Below are 21,710 nucleotides of genomic sequence, written 5' to 3' on the forward strand. Positions count from 1 at the left end.
TTAAGTTGTATTAAAACTAAAAATAAAAAAAGTACAGTTTGTACAACTTACACGTGTAAACGTAGTCGTAAAACGAAAACGAAACTTCTTCCGCTATAAAAAGGTTAGTTTTTGCGACATATTGAAACTTTTGTGTCCTAATTTTTGTTATATTTTTACAATGCTATCAATAGAAAATAAGTAGATCTATTCTATTCGTTGCAGACCAGTTATTGTAGCAAATTCTTTATTATTATTAAACTATAGGCGTGTTCTCACCGAAATATACATAACACGAACAGTTGGAACGATCTCGAAAAAGATTCGAGACTAGGAAAATACATATAAATCTATGACATTCTGACGAAAAATACGAACCAAATAACATCTCACTTGCCTCAATGCAATTGACGTATATAATTGCGTAAAAAATTACCCTCTTATCAGTTGGGTAAAAACGTCTATTTCCAACATTTCAAGTTTCCTTATGATGTGTAACTTACACCCCAACACACATACAAAATAATATGTACAATATATTTTAATTGCAATATATGTTTATTTGAGAAATTGCAATTCTCTGTATGTAATTAGAATGCGACACACATAATTAAGTGCAATGTGTGATTAATGCATGTGAAAGGGAGACAGAACAATGTTCCCGTATTCGCCTCATCAATATTCCACGCACAGGGACGGACTAGTTTCGAATTAATTACAACAAGAATTACTAATTTCATGGGCTACATCGTTTTTAGAAAAAAGTACAACTTCCGTTTTGTCTTTTAAATTAAGCAAAGAAATTGCTTTTTGCATTTTAAAAGTTTACAAAGAAAAAATAGCACTTCCGAAGATTAAATAGTAACTTTCGACATTATATTTTATTTGAATTCAAGTAGTTATGAAACGATGCAATATATTTTATTGTATAATTATAATCTCGAAATGTTCACAAAAACGGTCAAAAAATTCGTTTATTTAACGTTTCCTTTATTCGGTATAAGTCGAATCTTTATCAAGCAAAATGGGGTAAGAAGCTAAGAAGACTTTAAACTATGCATATGAGTTATTTTGACAAGGCAAATACATGGCTATTAAATTTGAGGGCTATTTGATAGTTGGAAATTATGTCTGGAATAGTGGCATGTCGACATTCAAAATCAATCGTAAAAGAATTCGAAAAAAATAAATTCAAGCAGTTTTATCGATTAACGGACATGCGAAAAGCATGTAAAAATTTTCGTTAACAAGATTCGATCCAAATGAAATAACTAACGAACTGATTGCGTAATTAAAAACAGCTGTCTGTATTCGATTTGCTTCGTTAAAAAAATAAGTAAGTACCATCCACATTTTATGGTATCAACAGATTCTGTAATCTTTATCAGTGACAGTGAAATAAATAAGTTAATACAAATTCTAAAATTGTCCACCGAAGACGTACACGCTGACGTCACCATGTAAAAAGGATCTCGATTTTCATGGTTCAATTGCCGACTATATTCGGAGAGGAGATGAAACTACATCCGAAAAGAATATCAGTTACGTCATAAGTATAAATTTGGGCGATTCCCACGTCATACTTTAATAATGAATTAAATAATTACACTAAACACAATTGTGTAATTACATTTTATTCTTCTAAGGACCGTCGAGGCCAATAACATAAAAGGAAAACTTGTACAATACTTATACGGTGAAGAACACCTATTAGAGTAGGGTCAAGACAAATTAAAAAAAAACGCTTTCGACCTCTTTGATCTATTAATAGAAACTGCGTGGTTGAACGAAAAGGTCAAAAAGTATAAACGTTATATTAGTATTTTGTTTTTATTTGTACAATGAATCTGAAGACATGCCATTGTTTAATACTGGGATATGATTATAAGAAAATGAAAGAACAATTTTATCGATTATTTAAGCAATGCACGAAACTCGAAGGTCGAACAAAGCTTCGCATTCAATGAACACAAGTAAAAAATTGCTTGAGCTTTTGCATCTGACTTTTTTATCTTTATAAAAAAAATTAAGTTGTTTACAACAATACAAGAATAAATTTGTTTGTATTTTCATGTGGCAGGCTTAATCGAATTCTTCTGGTGTTTATATTTTCCGTATAATTTTATTCTTTGTTGCTTACGCTAGGATAATAACCAATTATTTTTATTAGGGCGAACATTTATATGTAACTGAAGATAGAAACAAAAGAAGGTAGGGCGAGGTAACAAATCTTTGGTCAATCAACATTAAATTGAGACTTTTTTCTTAATTGCTTCTCATAACAAGTTAATACACTGAAATATTTTGCATAGCCTTTAAGAGACAATTACAACTTGCCTATATAGTGAAGTTCAATTAAAAATTCTGAAATGGTTTTGGTTACATCCTTACATTGTTACCGAGTAAGCAATCTAAACATGAAATGTAATGTGGAATAAATTATTAGTAATAGTCACAAGATGGCGCCTCTATGTTCTAGTCACACGAAATTTATTATTCATCATTGATTGAAAAAAAATGTATTGAAGTTATACGTTTAAAAGCGATAATCTCAGGAAGTGTATTGGATAAATCAGTATTTGAGTATTTCACAAAGGAGCGGTAGATTTAATTGAAATTTAGTCAACGCACACTTTTAAATTATTGCAGACTAACTGTCGCCCGCGATTCTGTCTCTGAATTATAAAATAATAATAATAAGTAAGTTCCAATGATCTATATATATGCCAAATTTAATCGAGATCCGCTGGGCCATTCTGGAGATACCTTCAAACAAACATCCATCCATCCATCTAAACATTCGCATTTATGATATGAGTAAAATGTCTATGCGCAGCGGTCACTTTTTTAGCGATACACAGTAACTAATTCGAGACTCGAAGAAAGTTGAAATAGCAAATTAGAGAGGACGTGCAAGAAATTGATAGACCAAACTAGGGGCGACAAAGGATGAAAAAGAAGTGACAGCTTACTCGATTGCCACCTTGTGGTGTAAAAAATAGTTGCCACGCTTTGTATATTGGCAACCATATTTTTAACATTATATAATTTATCATGGTATCGTACCGTCTAGACAGTGTGTGCAGTCATATCATCGCAACAGGCCAACATTCGCTACTAAGAATATCCTAAGCTCTAAATACGATGCACGCAACTGTTTACAATCGTCAAGATTTCTTATGTTAGTAGCGAAAGGCGACTGGTTTGTTTTGACGTTGCGGATAAATTATTATAATATCCGAGCTACAATTTAAACATGAACAGATTATTTTTGTACATAAAATAATACGTAATAACTGTTTGATGCTAAGTGAACGGCTAGATTATACGCACGGATTAAGACCTCAAATAGATTCCTTGATTGTTGACGATACGCAATAAAAAATAACATACTGACGAATTGATACCCTCCTTCTTTTTAAAGTTAGTTAATTATTTCACGATACGGAATAAAGCAAAAAGGTTATCTACCAAAAAGCTTGTAGGTATATCATATCCTCGCCTTTTACATAAAATATAGCCGTTGGTTTCCATCGCGACACACGTTTACGTCTGTAAAATTTGCGCTTAAAAGTCATCTATACTAATATTTAAAAGAGGAAATATTTTTATTGTTTGTTTGTTTGCATTGAATAGACTCCGAAACTACTGAATCGATTTGTTTTTTTTTCACTCTATCTTAAGTTAGCTACAATATCCTTCGGTGACATAGGCTATATTTATTACTAGATTTTTTTAATTCCACGCGGACGAAGTCCCGTGCTACGGCTAGTTATTAAATAACCTACATTCTTCTTAACTCTATTAGAGTGAGGTTTTATTGACATTATCAGTAGATAGCTATTAGGATTATACTATTGAAGATATATTTTTTAAAAGCGTGACAATAAATTGAATTTATTACATTTGTTGCTTTACTATCATTATCGTGATCCACTCATCAATTCTGTTAGCATTTCCCCAATATAATAAATCAACAGATCGCAATTATGTCATACTGATTAATCGCGACCAAATGCAAAGTCGCTTTTATCTTCAAATATTTTAAATAAAACATTTATTTTGTTTCGGAAGTTATATAACTGTGGGATTCGATTGAAGTGACGCTCGTAATCGTTCTTCTACTATTTTGTCAAAGAGTATATAAGGGACAACAATACGCGAGTACTGCAAAGGAGTTGTTAAGTAAAACAGAAAAACAATCTATGGTAGAGTAGTTCCGGAAACCTAATTTTACTTCTCTTTTCGATCCCACCCATTTGTTATACGGAAAGGATGAAAAGGGGAAGTGGATTTGATGGAGGAGAGGGCGCATAATGGTAGGCAACGCAATTGCGTTTATTATCAACGTTTTAGGCGACAGTATTTTTTTCCATTTTTCTTAAAAAAACATATGTGTAAAACATTACGTCTCACATAGACATTTCTTTACATAGTTTTAAGAAGAAAGCTAATGGCTCAGGTATTAACATTCAGAGCTTATTTTGTTGTAATACCTGCACGTATTTCACTTAAAGCGATAGGTCACGCTCTAACTTATCGCCTACTTGTTACATAAACCCGGAACAGGAATAACAGATGGGTTTGTCTCTATTAATGCTCTCGCTACATGCTTTTGTTATTATACGATAAATAACATTCCATAAGTTAGACTCTTGAAAAAATACTTATGCTTATCACGTTATCCCTTATTTGTTGAACGTTGTCACTAGTATGATGGAATGTTCTAGAAAAAGTTTAAATTTATGTTACCAAAGTAAACTCTTCTATTATCTTCTACTTACTAATCTCTTCACAGAGAATAACCTAGCTTTTATATTTTTTGTCAGTCTCTACATCCAACCATAAGCTATGTAAAATATTGAAAATTTTAACTTATACTAATATTATAAATGCGAAAGTTTAAATAAATGGATGAATGGATGAATGTTTGTTGGAAGGTATCTCTAAAACAGCTGCATGGATGTCGCTGAAATTTGGCATAGTTATAGAACATAGCCTGGAAGAAAACATAGACTACTAATTAAGTTTTTTTTAATCCCACGCGGACGGAGCCGCGGGCTACAGCAAGTGTACAATATTTTATAGCGAAGTAATAGGAATTCAATGTAATATTTCTCTAGATATTAGAGGTCGTCAAGATATTAACGTACTCGGCTGTCCACACGAACGTTAACATATGATTTGAATGTAGATGAGATATGGCGCCAACTGTACCACGCATGTCTAATTATTCCTATACGTGTTTATTACTCATCGACAACACTATAACTGTAATCAATTTATCGTATAAGGTCTTAGGACAAACACTCACGGTCCGTTTTTACCCGCAGTCCGATACGCGAGTGACCGAGGCTTCCGTAAAATTCCGTTAAATGAACATTTCGACGCATACAATGAATACTAGTTAAGTATTTTAAGAGACGGAACTTTTTTAATTACTTAAGTCCATTGTATGTAAAAATTGATTCCATTTTCACTGTGCTATTTGCGCCCGTAAAGCATCCGAGTGCTACTGTCACCCGCAAACCTTGTTCTGCCGTTGCGGGCGTAAACCGCAGCTGCAGTCCGGACAAAGCTCCCGTCTCGTGAGTTTTGGAAATGTATATATCGTATCGTAAGTGCATGGCCTTAGTCCGAATGCAGCTTTGAGAATTACAATAAAACATTGTCCGGCCGCGATTACAAAAGTTAATTCAGAGTTGGTTCGATTCCGAGAAGGTTTTCGTATCCAATCGTTCGTCTGATCTTTAAACTTTTTGAACGTAACAAAATAAAACCGTATGGAGCGAGGAATTTTTATTGCCTTCATGACGCCTAAGGAATAAAAATGTTTAACATTACTTTGGTCTATGGTTATACACAGGTTTGTCTATGGCTATATAAGTACAAAAATATTTTTTCACCACATTATTTTGATATCAACTTTCAAAATGTTGTATGTATAATTCTGAATACATTACAGAAAACTTACTCAGGTTTTAAGCTACCGTCAGCTTCGTTCAGTCACTAAACTACATTCCTGTCAATCTATTTATGCAATGTTCATTGAATTCTCCCAATATTCCGTGGTGCAGGAACCCTTGCAATACATACATCTGTGGGTCCCTAAATAACACAACTCTTATTATACTTATTAACTTTAAACCAGTCACGAAGTTAAATCGCCGAAAGAATTTCTGGACACTACGCGCTATTACTAAGAAGGACAGGCAGAAAAAATATGATTCGACTGAACATCTAAGAATATTTTACCTTCAAAATTATTTATCACTGACCTTCACAAACATGCAGGTAGACAAAAAAAAAGTTAATTTAATGAGATGATCATGTAAATTAATACTAATACCACCCATACCGCAAATTATAAAAACAATAAGTCCATAGTTAATATTGAATTGGCCTTTACTTACCGTCAATGTTGTACAAAGCAAAAAAGTTCGCACTGCAAAACAGTTAAAGTCATTTGTATTTATTTTCAATTAAATCCCGAATTATGTTCAGATGGACAAATTCCAAATTTTTCTAAAACTCATGAATTATAAGAGATCCGGCAACACAAGTTTTATATTAACTGTTAATCTCACAATTTTTACAAAATAACTGCAAAGAAATAGCGTAACCGCCATCTATGAAATTTGACGTTCTTTTGCTACTTAACTTAGGCGTTGTATTGAAGCACAGATTACAAAATATATAGCAAGCTATATATTGGAAGGGAACCTAGACTAAAATTAGGTCTCTGGCACGCAAAATTAGCTGTCAACTTTTTTTTTAATACCAGTTTCTATGCCTATGAAGGTTTCCTATCTCAAGGCCTATGTCAACATCGATACCACAGATAAGTTTTCGCGCTCTAGCACGGAAGTAAATTTTAAGTTGCTCTATGTTTTTCGCTCTTTATATATAAAGCTTTTAAGTAGTTACTTTTTAAGTAGTTAAGTAGTTATTATCTTAAATAACAATCAAGAAATAAATATTTTTCTGATGAATCCAGTCACAATTGTTTCCTTATATTAAAAAGAAATCAGATGAAAATATTTACAGATAAAGGTTAACTTTTTTATGAATTATAATGGTAATGTAATGATTGTTTTATTAATAAATTCTCGCAATTCAATGCAGTAAAAACCTATGACTTTAAAATCAACTCCTTTATTTGGGCGCACGTTAAAGTCACATGCAATTTATTTGCTAATTAAAATTAAATGCGTTCATTTACTGATAACGTTTATTGCTGTATTTACTTAGTACCATACCTCTATCTAAAAAAATTAAAGTTAAAAAAACAACAGAAATGACAATAAAATTAATAGAAAAAGTAACCTTAACATCAAATAAAATTTAAAAAGTTATCTTATTTACTCCCCTATTGGGTATCCAGATACCTTGTAAGATTTTTTAATCGTTACTTCTGTAATCACAGTATACAGCGAGTACTGATGACATCACAAGTGGCGCCATCTACTAATTGCCAACAATTGTCATGAACACTGCGCCGCTAGACGTCTCTTTAATTAAATTATACTATTATATCCCTTTCAGTCTTAAACTTCCTTTTGCTCGTTACATCTACATCTCTATTAAATCTTAGATGAAATGCAGAAGAAAATCGTATGTACGTGTCAACTTAATAAACTTCAAAGTGGGATTAATTCCTACTAGAGTCACACAAGGAATCTGGCCCGGTGAGACTGGCGTTGCTATCGCGGTTAGTTCTATCAGAAAATATATTTAAGGCATAGAAGATAGCATAAAAGAAAAAACATAACATGACAGCTACAGTATGAGAATGACTTTATTACACTTTTTTCATATTTATAGGATTAACTAGTGATCTATCATAATTTATTTTGACTTATGCCCACCGGGTCAAATATCCTTGTTGGTCTATACAGCTTAAGTAGGAACTGCTTGTATTCCAAAGTTCTGGTTCAAATTTAAAATAAAAAAAATATCAAGAGATATAGTAGTAGAACAGTTCTCACTTCTAGCTACGAAGGTGTTAATTTTATTTTCATTTCATTATGCATGATGCAAGTAATATTTTATTTGAATCAAGATTGCAGGACACATACATAAATATGATGTCCTACTTTTACATAAGCATTGTTAATATAAAGTATTTAACCTTCTTACGATCAATGATTATTTTTAAAAAGTACAAACAAAACATCTGGCAAAGGGCATCGTTCTCATCAGTCGAGGCATTTGCATCAATTAGTGGACGATTTGTGAGTCTCTTGCGACGAAATCTGATACTACTTTATAATTTTAACCCTGACAAGTACTAACCCTTTGTTAAATGAAGTAGCTTGAACTTTGCCAATTACCGTTAAGGACTTTCTACTATTTTTATTTTACATCTAAAATTTTGCATGCAATGATAATATCTCGGTACACAATGTCACTATTACGAAAATATCTTTTTTATTTAATATTGTATAATTTAATTTATAATTTCATTTTTGCTACGAAACAAATTTTAACCTTTAATGTAACTAGTACTTTTTATCATTAGCCCATTTAAAGCAACGACTGTCTAAACCATATTCATCGTTAGTTAAAATGAGACGACATTGATGTAATCGCAAGGAGATATATTTTTTTTAATATTTATTCGCGGAAACTCACAGAAGAGCGAACACTTCTGAATTCTTTGATGATGTTCCTATTTATGTTCGTAGTGATAAATCTATGTCGGACTGGCGCAGCGCCAAACCGGCCGCTGTCTAAATTAGACTAAAATGCACTGTATCTATCGGTTTTATAACATTACACGTTTCTGTGGCAATTGCAACACGCTTGACCATCGTAGAGTTCCATGTGAATAAGTACTAAATTATCACTTATGTGGCTGAAACGATTAAAATTTGAGTTTTAATAGGTTAATATTTGTTAGTTACAGCCAAGCACAATTTTATATAATTAGGTATAAAATTATATTTATAAAAGGTATCTATGTATGAATATAAAATAGATATGGGGATGGTGAGTGAGCGTCGGTGGCGCAGTTGTTAACCGCTTGAGCGGTCCGGATTGTAATCTTTTTTTATATATTTTAAGGTGGCAAACGAGCAAGCGGCAAGCAAATAGCGAAGCGATCGCTGCCCATACACATCCGCTATTATTATTATTAAGGCAACATTTCCTCTTCTCACTCTTTCCTTATAAGAAAAAATTGGGAAGAGAAAGATATCTTTTAGTTCCGCTTTTTGGCAATGTGTTTTGCGATTCTCGATGGAATAATATTTTCATCATTGTAATTTGATACCATTGAACGCGGCAAACTGAAAATTTGAAGACACTGAGTGACAATAGCCCAGTGGTTAAGCATTGGATTTAAATTTATAATCCCGGGTTCGATCTCCTTCATGCATTATGATCAAGAAACAATAAATTTTTACGAGCATAATAATATGTCTATTGTAATAACCAGAGCTGGGCATTAACTCGTTAATCCGTTAATCGTTAATTAACGAAGTTAACATTTTCCTTAACGGATTAACTTTTAAGTTAAATTCAAAAAGTGTTAACGCTCTTGTTAACTTCCGTTAAATTTCACTTCCGTTAATTTAGTCCGTTAATTGTAACAATAGACACTTATTGACGTGTTGTCATTTTATTTAAATTATGCATCAGGCTACATTCGTAAGTTCGGCTATGTTCGGGGACCGTCGGCGAGTCGAATGGTGACCGAGAACGAGAGAGAACGAGAACGAGCGAGTGCGAGTGTATGTAGGTTAAACAATACACCGAGCGGCCGGGAAAGACTTGATCAAAAGAGTACCGCAGAATCCTTGTTAGAAAATAGTGACGATTTAACCAAACTTACCTCTATCAAATATTGCGAAGTTTAGGCGCTAGACACCTACAAAGTTTATTAATTATTTCACATTTACACAAATATCTCGAAAAGTCTATATTACATTTTATTCACATTAAAACTAGTTTTCATTTATTTAACATCACTTTTTTTTAGAACATGATTTTGTTATAAAATCAACATAAGGTACGAAAGTACTTTATTCTAAATACAATAATTATACACTTTGTCTTATACGTGAAACGCAAAAATCTAGTAAAAAAGATAAACACTGCGTTGAATTGCAATCAAAATAATCAAGTGTGCATAACTCTTCAACGTCGTAACTAAATTACAACTAAACTTTGTTGGCGACGAAAATGTTTATTTTAATATTGAAGTTTAAAGACGGCAAAAAATATAAAAAAAAATCGTTTATGGTTCATTTGAAAAAGCGTACAAATAGGATTTTTTTGTCATTGCGTAGATAAGAAACAAACAATGAAAAATAAATTTAAAAATACGAAAGACGAAATGTGCACGCAATAAACATTCCTCAAAAACAAAAGGGATTTAGGTGTTTATTACCGTCGTTTGTTTTTTTGGGGCTTCTTCATAGTCAACGAAAAATAATTTTGCATTTTAAAAATATGAACAAAGGATCAAATGGACAGCCCGCACAGAGAATGCGATAACGAACTCGATGGATTTATGGCCCCAACCCTTCTAATGGTCGGGGATGCACGTGCGCTGCACAAAGACAATAGCGAAGATAATTTGTTTGTTTACAAAAAAAAAGTATACGATAAAACGAGAAAGAATGAGGAAAAAGATAAAATAATTATGTTAGTGAAATAATGTTAAATTATGTTATACTAAAATTAATATATGAAATGAGCCGCTTATTTTGAAAGTGGCCTAACTCCATTTATCTTCAAATCGAGATATTGAAAGTTTTGCGTTTCAATGAATTTAAAAATATACGTATAAGATACTAAGGAGTCATACTGCTTAAGCGTATCTAAGGATGTTAAATTTAAAGTTCCTGTTAAAATAGTGGCAATTATTAAGTAAATAACGTGCGTTTTCTTATCAAGAATGGAGTTGGGCCACTTTCAAAATTAACAGCCAGATTCATTATAAAATTTGAAGGTGCCCAAGTCCATTCAACATAATTTAAGATGTTTCAAATTAAAAAAAATAATACGGAATTTGTTTAGCATAATATGTTGAAAACACTTCGGAAACATAATTTATGCGATTCAAAACATTTTTTAATTACAGAACATAGAAAATTACAAACATAAAATTACAAAACAATTTACTAGACTACCCCGACGTGGTAATAAATTCAGAACTTTAAAATTTTCATTTTCATTCATGGATGTCTTATAAAAAAATTTGTATGGTTCATTTCTGACAAAACGCATCCAACATATTCTTTGATTTCTTTCTTAACCAGTTTACTGATTTTCCATCAGAATTTTTTACTCTTTTAAAAATAGCGTCTTCTAATAATTTTGTCGATACAAAATCTTCCTGTCTCATTTCATTTAGAATAAAATTATTACCCTTCCGACACTTTTTAATAATCTTGTAATAATTTTGGGGAACGTACAGTAAATTATTTTTTTTTAATGCCGTTTCTACCACGGCTAAATCTCTATCATTTGGTAAAAACGAATGTTAATATCATTAAAAATTTATGATCTATAATTTCTATATTATTATCCAACGCTTCGACAATTTTCAACCACATTAAAGCTACTTTAATGTTTCTATTTTGCCCGGTGCACATGTCACTGTAAGCTATGATGTGTTTTTCACTTCTTAATTTTTTAATATGTTTTAAGATGCATGAAACAATAACTTGATGTAACTATAAATGGAGTTGGGCCACTTTCAAACTACACGGATCAGTTATTTAATTAATTCGGAAAACTTATGTGTAAAAAATTTATCGTTTTTTCTCTGATAATCTGAAGTGTTTCACTGATAAATAACATGAAGTTGTACATGTAACCATGGTAATCGGCAAAAAAATGAAAAACGGAGTTAGGTCACTTTCAAAATAAACGGCTCAAATGTCGGCACAAGTGACCTTTACAATAACATAAAAAACAATCTCAAACAAAATGCACTGAAAAGTAACAAAATAATGTCATGAAAACCCTCTAAACTCTAAAGAAAGTTCTCTTCTTTCTTGTAACATATCTATATTGTATAATTATTGTTATTTCGCAGTCGGTGTCGGCCGAAGTAAATAGGTGACATTTTATATTTGAGATGTATTAAACATACTTACGTTTATGTCCCTACTTACTGCATTTTGTTTGAGATTTGAGATTGATATTCTTTTGAATATTACCATAATACGAGTATGTCTCACTGTTTAATAGAAAATTTGTGTTGTCTAAATTTAGTTAGCTCTCTAATTCCGTGAAGATGGTCGATAAAAAAATGACTGAAAAGGTCAATTGTCCATCATTGTCAGTGAAGTATATAAGTGTGTGTAACTAGTGCATGCTATGTCATTAATATCGTACAGGCAGTAGTACATCACCCCAATCGTCAAAATTTTATTTGAGTATATTATATAACTAAACTATAGATAGAATTAGCGCTCGCCCGAGATTTCGTAAGCGCAGTAAAAAAATAGCCTAAGTTCTATTGAAAGTCTCGACAAAATTAGTCCATATGATTCGGAGAATATTCGTATGGCCATTTCCCGCTTGCGCCCTATACTAGTAATATAAACCAAAATTAACTTTAACTGTTAACTTTAACTTGCGTTAAATTTTCTTAAATTAAACGCTTTAACGATTAACGAAGTTAAATTTTTATTTAACGAATTAACGATTAACGAAGTTAACTTTTTGATTAACTGTGCCCACCTATGGTAATAACCAAACTAACAATGATGAATTCTGCTTTGCTGCAAAAGATTTACAACGATCAAATCGAATAAACGCATCATAGGTACTAAACTGATTGCTCCTACGTAAACTATCGTATGTTTAAAACGTCAATTTAGCAAAACAAAATTTTAAACGATTAACTACGACGTATCAATCATGAACATGCAATAGACAAAAAAATTACACTTCTACTTCTTTTGTAAAGTTGCTTTCAAATGTATAGGCACAAAGATTATTATTCAGCAAGTTAATTAAATCAAACATAAAAGTGGGGTTAAATCGCAAAATTGTAACCTACGATAATCTACGTAGAAGCCATCGAATCTTTAAGAACATACAACGTCCGTCATTCTATTCGGAATCTGTCTAGACGTATAAATAAAAAATTAAAATACATATAAATAATTTATCGAACGACAGCAAATTGTCAAGATTCTTTACAGCAGAAACTTTTTGGGTCTTTACTACCATTTATAAAAAGCAAACTAATAGTGAAAGTGGTTACCATTCACGAAGTATGCCTTGTTATTGTCATAGTAGTTTTATTTAAATAGAGAATATTGGAAAAGTGAACAACGCTCTTTTTCTTTTTTCCTTCTTTCTTTCACTACATATATAAAAAGAATTTAATATTTAACCTCAAAAAGTGTCAAAAGCTGTAACTTTTACAAGACTCCTTACATAATATACTCTATTATTCGGATTCAATCTAAATAATGGTAACTGCTACACACAGTTTCTATTTACTTTTTTTTATAGCAAAAGGTAGCAAACGAGCAAGCGACCGGTTGAATTTGCCAAAAACAGCGAAGTGTCCGTTGCCCATAGACATCTGCATTTGCAGATCCGTTGCCTATCTTTAACGACAGAAGAGGGGACGCGCAGAAAATCACTCCGCAGACGAAACTCGTAATTGCTTCCACTTCACGCTTGTCTTGCATATCGAGCAGGTCTAATCGTACAAAAGATGTTATTGCCAAGTTTCAAATAAATTCGATCAATGCAAACATTAAACCTAATAAACTAACAACTAATTCAATGTCATTACTCTGTCGATACGACCTATATTTACAGAAACTAGTGCCAACTTTGCTGACAAGCCGAAAATAGACAGAGTCGACTAGGGAACTCTTGTTCCTGTAAGCGCGGTAAATGGCAAAAATTTTGTTCAAAAATAGTTGTTTTTCAGCTTTATGGTCTTTTAAAGTGAAACGAAAACTATCTCTTTGAAAATAAGCTGTCTTCGGGATATTACCTATTTACCTATTAACTTTATAAAATGTACAAAAAAATATTGTAACTAATCACTACCAAATTAAAAAAAGATTAAAATGTTGCCACTATGCTATAAAGAGATATGGATATGGATAAAATAACGACTTTCAGATAGAATCAATATTTTGCAGCAGATCTATCAACTTTAAACCTATGGAACTTAGAAACCTCTAGGTACAGCATGTTGATCCTGTGACAAAAACCATCCTAAACTCCGGTGAAAAGTGGTAATTCAATTAGAACTGGAGCCAGGAACATTGTGCCTGGTTTACATTATGTCAGTACAGTAAGTTTCTATCCTAGTGTACTAGCATAATCTAACCCAAGCATTAGCCCCTTTTTTTAATAATAACTGTATCTTGGCGTTATTATGGGAAAGAATATGTATTGAAAGACATGACATGATCATGACCGTACTAATCAAAATCAGTAGAAAATAAATTCTAAATGGCTAGGTTAAAAGTAGATGAGCACAAAATATGACATACATATATACAAATGCATTTGTTATAAAAATTACTCTCCAGTCGGTCCAACAACACAATGATTAAAATATTAAAATAATTAAATTTAAGAACAATTTAAAAATTTTATTTTTATTTATTCGTGATACCCAAATACAAATGATACATGGTTATAAGGTTGTATAATGGTACTTTTTTATGTGGTGGTATGGTGTACATGGTTGTAGTTCTTTGACAAAACTTTTGGAGAAAATTTTATTTAGTCTATGGTTATTCGTCATCAATTAATGTTATTGGCTAAAATTTGAATTCTGATAATTCTATTGGTGGCTTTAAATTCAGTCGTTCTAAATAACCAATCACCACTGAGTTTGCTGACGGAAACATACCATATGTTATATTACTTCTAATATGGCGAACTTTCTTGATCATCAACATCATCCTCTGCAACACGTTTGACTATTACGTAGTTGTTATGGGATGTTGGTTTAATTGTGCATCATATTCCTTTTTGAGACATTTTTATTCATTTCATCATCCTGAACATATCTTGTAAAAATGAGTGTCGACGCATACGGACCGAGTTCTCAAACTTTAACGTTTTTGGACACGGAGGAAGCGGATCTTATTGGTGCTGATACACAAGGGTCCGAATTCGAATTTACGGATTTTACATTACCATCACAAAGCCAAACTCAGGCGTCACAACACGATCATGGCTTAAGTTCATCTAACCAGGTAAATCGTCAGAGATCTTGTGAATTCCATAACCTTAATGTCACCTGTTACGTTACTTGTAATTTATTATTTTATTCCAGGTGAATGGAATAGGACGTCAAGATTTAAGTTCTAAGATCACTGGCGTTACTAATACTATTGCAGAATTGCAATTTGAGGAGGAAGATGAGGCATTGTATGGGAGTAAGGAGCTACCAGAACACGCGTGCAAATACTGCGGTATCCACGACCCCGCCACTGTCGTGATGTGTAACATATGTAACAAGTGGTAAGTAACACAAAAATATCAAAACATTGCTTTATTTTGATTTCAAACAGTACTATAACCTTAGTACTAAAATATTTAATGTGGTTATTTTATAGTAATATACAATAAGAACTATACTACTACATGTTAAAAAATGAATAGGAAGAGGTTACTATCTCTGCAGCCTTGACCACTGGTTGCACTATTTTTATATAACATGTTTAAATTCCTCAATAATGTATTTATACTTTTGATATATTGTACTCTGTCATGACTATTTAAGACTTCCCTGTCTAATGAAAATAATATCTTCTAGGTTTTGTAATGGTCGTGGCAATACATCTGGGTCTCACATCATCAATCATCTAGTGAGAGCTAAGCATAAGGAAGCTGCGTTACACAGAGATGGGCCTCTTGGGGAAACATTACTGGAGTGCTATTCATGTGGAGCAAGGAATGTTTTTGTTCTGGGTTTCATACCTGCTAAAGCGGACTCTGTTGTTGTATTGCTGTGTCGGTAAGTATATGTTGGTTGCAATAATTAGAAAAATAAGGAAACTCTGATTATAAACATAAATTTGTCTTAAAAAATCTAAATTACCCAATTGATGTGGATTGGGGAAAAAATTTGGGGAGATTTTTTATCAATATGATAGTGTAATTAATAGACAAATTCAGTGATTCAAAATCTGCTTTTTACTATTTTTGAATATCATATAACGCTTGTAACATAAACTACTGTCCAATTTGTTGCATAACAATGAATTAAGTTTGGCAATGATATTTGATCACTTCATGTGTAAAGTTGAATTCAATGCAAACGACTATAACAAACCTATCTAAAGAATTTACACTTTATAAGACTGTAAGCAGAGACTTATTAAAAGAAGACATTTTTCTATAAATTTAAAAAACAAATATTTTAATTTCAGCCAACCATGTGCAGCCCAAAGTTCATTGAAAGATATGAACTGGGATCAAGAACAATGGAAACCATTGATTTGTAAGTTTTTATATTGTAAATTACTTTTCTACAAAAGATTTTATATTTTTTAAGTTATAACTTTTTTCAGCCGACCGCGCTTTCTTGTCCTGGCTAGTAAAGGTTCCCTCAGAAACGGAGCAAATGAGGGCACGTCAAGTAAGTCAAACTTATTAACTGTATGTACAATACAAAATACAAAATAGTAAATACATTAATTTTGTACTTTTAATAATATTTAAATGAAGAAGCAAGAAAGGTTGTTGATTTATGGTATTTTTTTATTTTAGGTGTCACCACAACAAATCGGCCGTCTGGAGGAACTGTGGCGCGACAATGTCGATGCGACATTTCAAGATCTGGAGAAACCTGGAGTAGATGAGGAGCCCCATCAGGTTCTGCTACGGTAAAATATAGAATTCAATTTTTTTTTACTATAGAAAGAGAATATATAAGCATTTAATTTTAATTAAGTACAGACCAAGCAACTACTATAACATTGTAGGGACCTGTAATTTTCATTTGTAACCCATAGTCCTTTACTCATTGTAGCATTTAGTGGTATTTTAATCTTTGGTTGTCATGACAAAGGTTGATTATATTAAGCAGTTCTTGGTTGTCATAACTGGAACGTAATTTATGTTATAATTTCAGATATGAAGATGGTTACCAGTACCAAAATATATTTGGGCCACTTGTTAAATTAGAAGCGGATTACGACAAAAGGCTGAAGGAGTCGCAGACACAGGAGGGTATTGAAGTACGTTGGGATGTTGGCCTCAATAAGAAGACCATTGCATTCTTCACACTCGCTAAAACTGATAGCGACATGAAACTAATGCATGGAGATGAACTTAGATTGAGGTGTTTATGCAATTGAATTTATTTAATTATTTAGACATTTAATAAAAAAAAAAATTGATATCTGGTCAATAATTTTACAAATCAATAAAGGCGAAATCTACAGCTGTGTTATATTTATGTTAACAGATATGTGGGTGAATTGCATAAGACTTGGTCAGGTGTGGGTCATGTCATCAAAGTGCCCGATAACTATGGTGATGATGTGGGTCTGGAACTGAAGAGTGGTGCTGGAGCTCCTTTGGAATGCACATCCAACTTTGTGGTCGACTTCATCTGGAAGAGTACTTCATTTGATCGGTTTGTATAAATTTTAAATATCTTCTCACATATTTTATTTCTCTAATAGTAATATTTATAAGAAGACGGTTCATTCTCTCCCCGCATCACTTAACACTCTGTTACACCAAACATTGTGTTCTGCTCTGCAACTCGTACGAAGTTCCAAGCCGCCAAGATATTCGAAAAATGCTATATGAATCGCGCGATTCCTCTACCGAAAAAGCTATTGCGAGAAAAATATTGTTATCGCTGTTTTTTTTCTTCACATTAACGACAGAATGCAACTCGCTCTCCGCAAGTTCGCGGTGGACGAGTCGTCTGTTTCGGGCTACATCTACCGCCGGCTGCTGGGCCACGAGGTGGAGGAGGTGCTGTTCCGCGTTCACCTGCCCAAGCACTTCAGTGCGCCTAACCTACCTGACCTCAACCGATCACAGGTACGAAACTTTATGAAACATTGAATTGTGTCATGTTTAACTGTTTAAAAATCTGTTATCTGTTGTACATTTTAATTTGTGCCGCAGGTGTATGCTGTTAAACATGCGCTTCAACGTCCTCTATCGCTGATCCAAGGTCCTCCGGGTACTGGAAAAACTGTGACGTCAGCAACGATCGTGTACCAGCTGGTGCGACAGAGCGGCGGACCGGTGCTCGTGTGCGCGCCTTCCAACACCGCCGTCGACCAGCTCACAGAGAAGATCCACCGCACGGGGCTCAAGGTGGTGCGGCTGTGCGCCAAGTCGCGCGAGGCAATGGAGTCATCGGTTTCCTTCCTGGCGCTGCACGAGCAGGCGCGCGCACTCGGCTCCGCGGATTCGGAGCTGCGCAAACTCACCCGGCTGAAGGAGGAGGCGGGCGAGCTGGCAGCCGGCGACGAGCGTCGCTACCGCGCCCTGCGCCGCGCCGCCGAGAGGCGCCTGCTGGACGCCGCGGATGTCGTCTGCACCACCTGCGTGGGCGCCGGAGACCCGCGTGTCGCCCGCATGCGCTTCCAATCCATCCTCATCGACGAGGGTATGCAGTCGACGGAGCCCGAGTGCATGGTGCCCGTCGTGCTCGGCGCCCGGCAGCTCATTCTCGTGGGTGACCACTGCCAGCTGGGACCCGTCGTCATGTGCAAGAAGGCCGCCAAGGCAGGCCTCAGCCAGAGTCTTTTCGAGCGTCTCGTCGTACTCGGCATCCGTCCCTTCCGTCTGGAAGTACAGTATCGTATGCATCCGGAGTTGTCGCGCTTCCCATCCGACTTTTTCTACGAGGGCTCCCTTCAAAACGGCGTGAGTGCAGAAGATAGGAGACTACATAAAATAGATTTCCCGTGGCCGAGACCGGACCGGCCTATGTTCTTCTACGTGACACAGGGTCAGGAAGAGATCGCCGGCTCGGGAACCTCATACCTGAACCGCACCGAGGCCGCTAACGTCGAGAAGTTAACGACACGCTTTCTCAAGGCGGGCGTCCGCCCCGAGCAGATCGGCATCATCACCCCCTACGAGGGCCAGCGCTCGTACCTCGTGCAGCACATGCAGTACCAGGGCAGCCTGCACGCCAAGCTCTACCAGGAAATAGAGGTGGCCAGCGTCGATGCGTTCCAGGGCCGAGAAAAGGATATCATTATAATGTCTTGCGTCCGCTCCAACGAACACCAGGGCATAGGTTTCCTGAGTGACCCGAGACGCTTGAACGTGGCCTTGACTCGCGCCAAGTACGGCCTCATCGTGGTCGGCAACCCTAAAGTTCTGAGCAAGCAACCCCTCTGGAACCATCTGCTCGCGTTCTACAAGGAGCGGCGCGTGCTCACCGAGGGCCCGCTCTCCAACCTCAAGGAGTCCGCGATCCAGTTCGCCAAGCCAAAGAAACTCGTCAACTCGCAGAACCCGGGCTCGCATTTCATGTCGACGTCGATGTTCGACGCGCGCGAGGCCATGGTGCCGGGCTCGGTGTACGATCGCGCGCGGCCGCCGCGGGACCCGCTCGCGTACGTGGGCGCGCCTACGTCCGCGCACGCGGGCGTGCCCCCCGCCGCGTTCCCGCAGCGCGCCGCCATGCGCGCCCGCCGCCGCCCGCCGCGCCTCTCGCAGGAGCCGCTGTCGCAGCAGCCGCCGCTGTCGCTGTCGCAGGGCGCCTCGCAGCCGGACTTCAGCCAGGAGTCGGCGGCGCCAGACTGCCCCTCGCAGCCGGACGGGCTGCTGTCGCAAGACTCGTCGTACCAGGGCGGATTCCGCGCACGCTGCAGCCAGTACTGAGGGGGACGGAGAGTGCCGCATCAGACCTCACTCCGCGGTGCCGGCGGACGCGCCACTGCCACCGCCGCCGGGCGCGAGGAGCGCGAGGAGCGCAGCGAGCCCACACACGACGCGACACACGACACCCTACGGCTCTGATACAGGGATAGAGATAAGTTCGGGCGACGTTGTCTTGGAAATTGTTTATCGGTTCAAATTAGCGAATGTCGATTCGGTGAAATTGTTAGTTTCGTCAAACATGCCACGGAGTAAGCGTACTTTCATAGATCGTCACCTCAAAGTCTCGGTGTTTCTCAAATGGTCATCTTCTAAATGTTCCATGTGAAATTGTACGAATAAAACTAAGGAAACGGCAATTTGTAATCCATTCATATTTTAGCAATGTACTATCTTATTTTCACATTAAAATGAAATAGTTTCGCCAATCGATATATATTTTATTCAAGTATCAAATATACCCATTTCACTTAGGCATTAAATTGTATGCTAGTAAAAAAAACTACCGACTTTCTGACAGAAATTAAGAACTTTTCCAGTGAAAACACTGAAAAAAATAATCAATTGAAATTTCAGACAAAACTGAACTGATTGTCCTTGTTCATCTTTCGAATTTCATGAATGTTGAAAAATATTTACACAAAAATATACATATATATATATATATATATATATATGGATTATATTTTGGAAAATCAATTTGGTCTAATTTTTAATCAATAAATATTAATAATAATTTAAATGTGTAATCAATGATCAGCCTGTATACCACTGCTGACACAGCGATCTTTTCCATACATACCTTAAAACTTCGCATATGTGAAAGACAATAATAATTTTTACATCAACTAAAACATAAATATTTAAAACTAACTTTTACTCGCGACTTCCTCTGCGTGGAATAAAAAAGTTCCTATGTCCGTCTCCTAGTTTTAAGCTACCTCCCCATCAATTTTCAGCTAAATAAGTTCGACCGATCTTGAGTTATAAATAGTGTAACTAACACGACTTTCTTATATATATATATATAAGATACTTTGTGACACAGATGACTTACCGCAGTTGTCCGCTATCCAAACAACAATGTCGTCAACCTTTCATTATCTTTCTGTACACGCATATCGGAATATCGTATTAAAACTCTATTTTTACATAACTTCATCATATATTTTTGAAATAAAACCATTATAAATGCGAATAAGCAACTTATATCTATATAAATATTCTTCATTACGAGGGTATATAATATTTGTATACGAGATTCCTTAACTAGTTAGTTATAAAAATCTATTATTACTTGTTAGTAAAAAAAAAATGTAACAAAATTACTTGCCAGTACAAAAAATAATATCAAACTTTTTTTAGCCGATTTCAAAAAGGAGGTTATCAATTCGACTGTACGAAAAATCTTCTTCACATAACTTTGCATAATATAATGTACTTTGATGTTTCTTAAAACCAAAGTTGACAAAATTATCATAAAAAAATAAACAAAGGAGAAGGAAAAATCAACTAATACCAAATTTTATAACATCCAAAATAAAATATAAAAACTAACAATACTAAAATGTTAATACGCACATTTTTTTGGTAAAAGCGAGTACGTGTGTTTTACTATCACAAAAAATAACATATTTTGCATATTAAGCAATTACTTAAAGTATTTTTTTAATTTTACGCCTAAAAGTTTCCTTTTCCTTTGCTTAACATTTTTATATAGCTTTCCCTGTTTTTTTTTTAATTATGACACAAATAAAGTTAATATGGTAAAAACAAGGACGGAACTTGTGTACTTTGCTATTGATAGATAATGCATATAACTCATTACAAATATTTCATAACAAAGATTGTCTTAAAAATGAAAAATATACATAAAGTCAGCAAGACACAGTACCTAAATGTCAATATGTATTTATCAT

At 35.0% G+C, this 21,710-nt stretch overlaps 1 protein-coding gene across 1 annotated transcript; it reads left to right on the forward strand.

Moving 5' to 3' along the window:
• Window positions 1-14,825: 14,825 nt before the first annotated feature.
• On the forward strand, window positions 14,826-20,318 carry LOC106718872 (regulator of nonsense transcripts 1 homolog). Its single transcript, XM_014513075.2, has 10 exons — window positions 14,826-15,179; window positions 15,260-15,447; window positions 15,743-15,943; window positions 16,359-16,429; window positions 16,500-16,567; window positions 16,699-16,814; window positions 17,063-17,272; window positions 17,399-17,569; window positions 17,829-17,988; window positions 18,076-20,318. Exons 1-10 carry the CDS (start codon window positions 15,000-15,002, stop codon window positions 19,792-19,794), a joined length of 3,084 nt encoding a protein of 1,027 aa, XP_014368561.1. The 5' UTR covers window positions 14,826-14,999; the 3' UTR covers window positions 19,795-20,318.
• The last annotated feature ends 1,392 nt before the right edge of the window (window positions 20,319-21,710 follow it).

Source organism: Papilio machaon, chromosome 20, assembly GCF_912999745.1.
Source record: "Papilio machaon chromosome 20, ilPapMach1.1, whole genome shotgun sequence".
In the NCBI taxonomy this organism is placed as follows: domain Eukaryota; kingdom Metazoa; phylum Arthropoda; class Insecta; order Lepidoptera; family Papilionidae; genus Papilio; species Papilio machaon.

Coding starts and splice junctions, on each gene's coding strand:
- LOC106718872 (XM_014513075.2), top strand. CDS start 15,000: ATGAGTGTCGACGCATACGGACCGAGTTCTCAAACTTTAACGTTTTTG. Junction 15,448..15,742: donor TGTAACATATGTAACAAGTG/GTAAGTAACACA, acceptor AATATCTTCTAG/GTTTTGTAATGGTCGTGGCA. Junction 17,273..17,398: donor GGAGATGAACTTAGATTGAG/GTGTTTATGCAA, acceptor TTATGTTAACAG/ATATGTGGGTGAATTGCATA.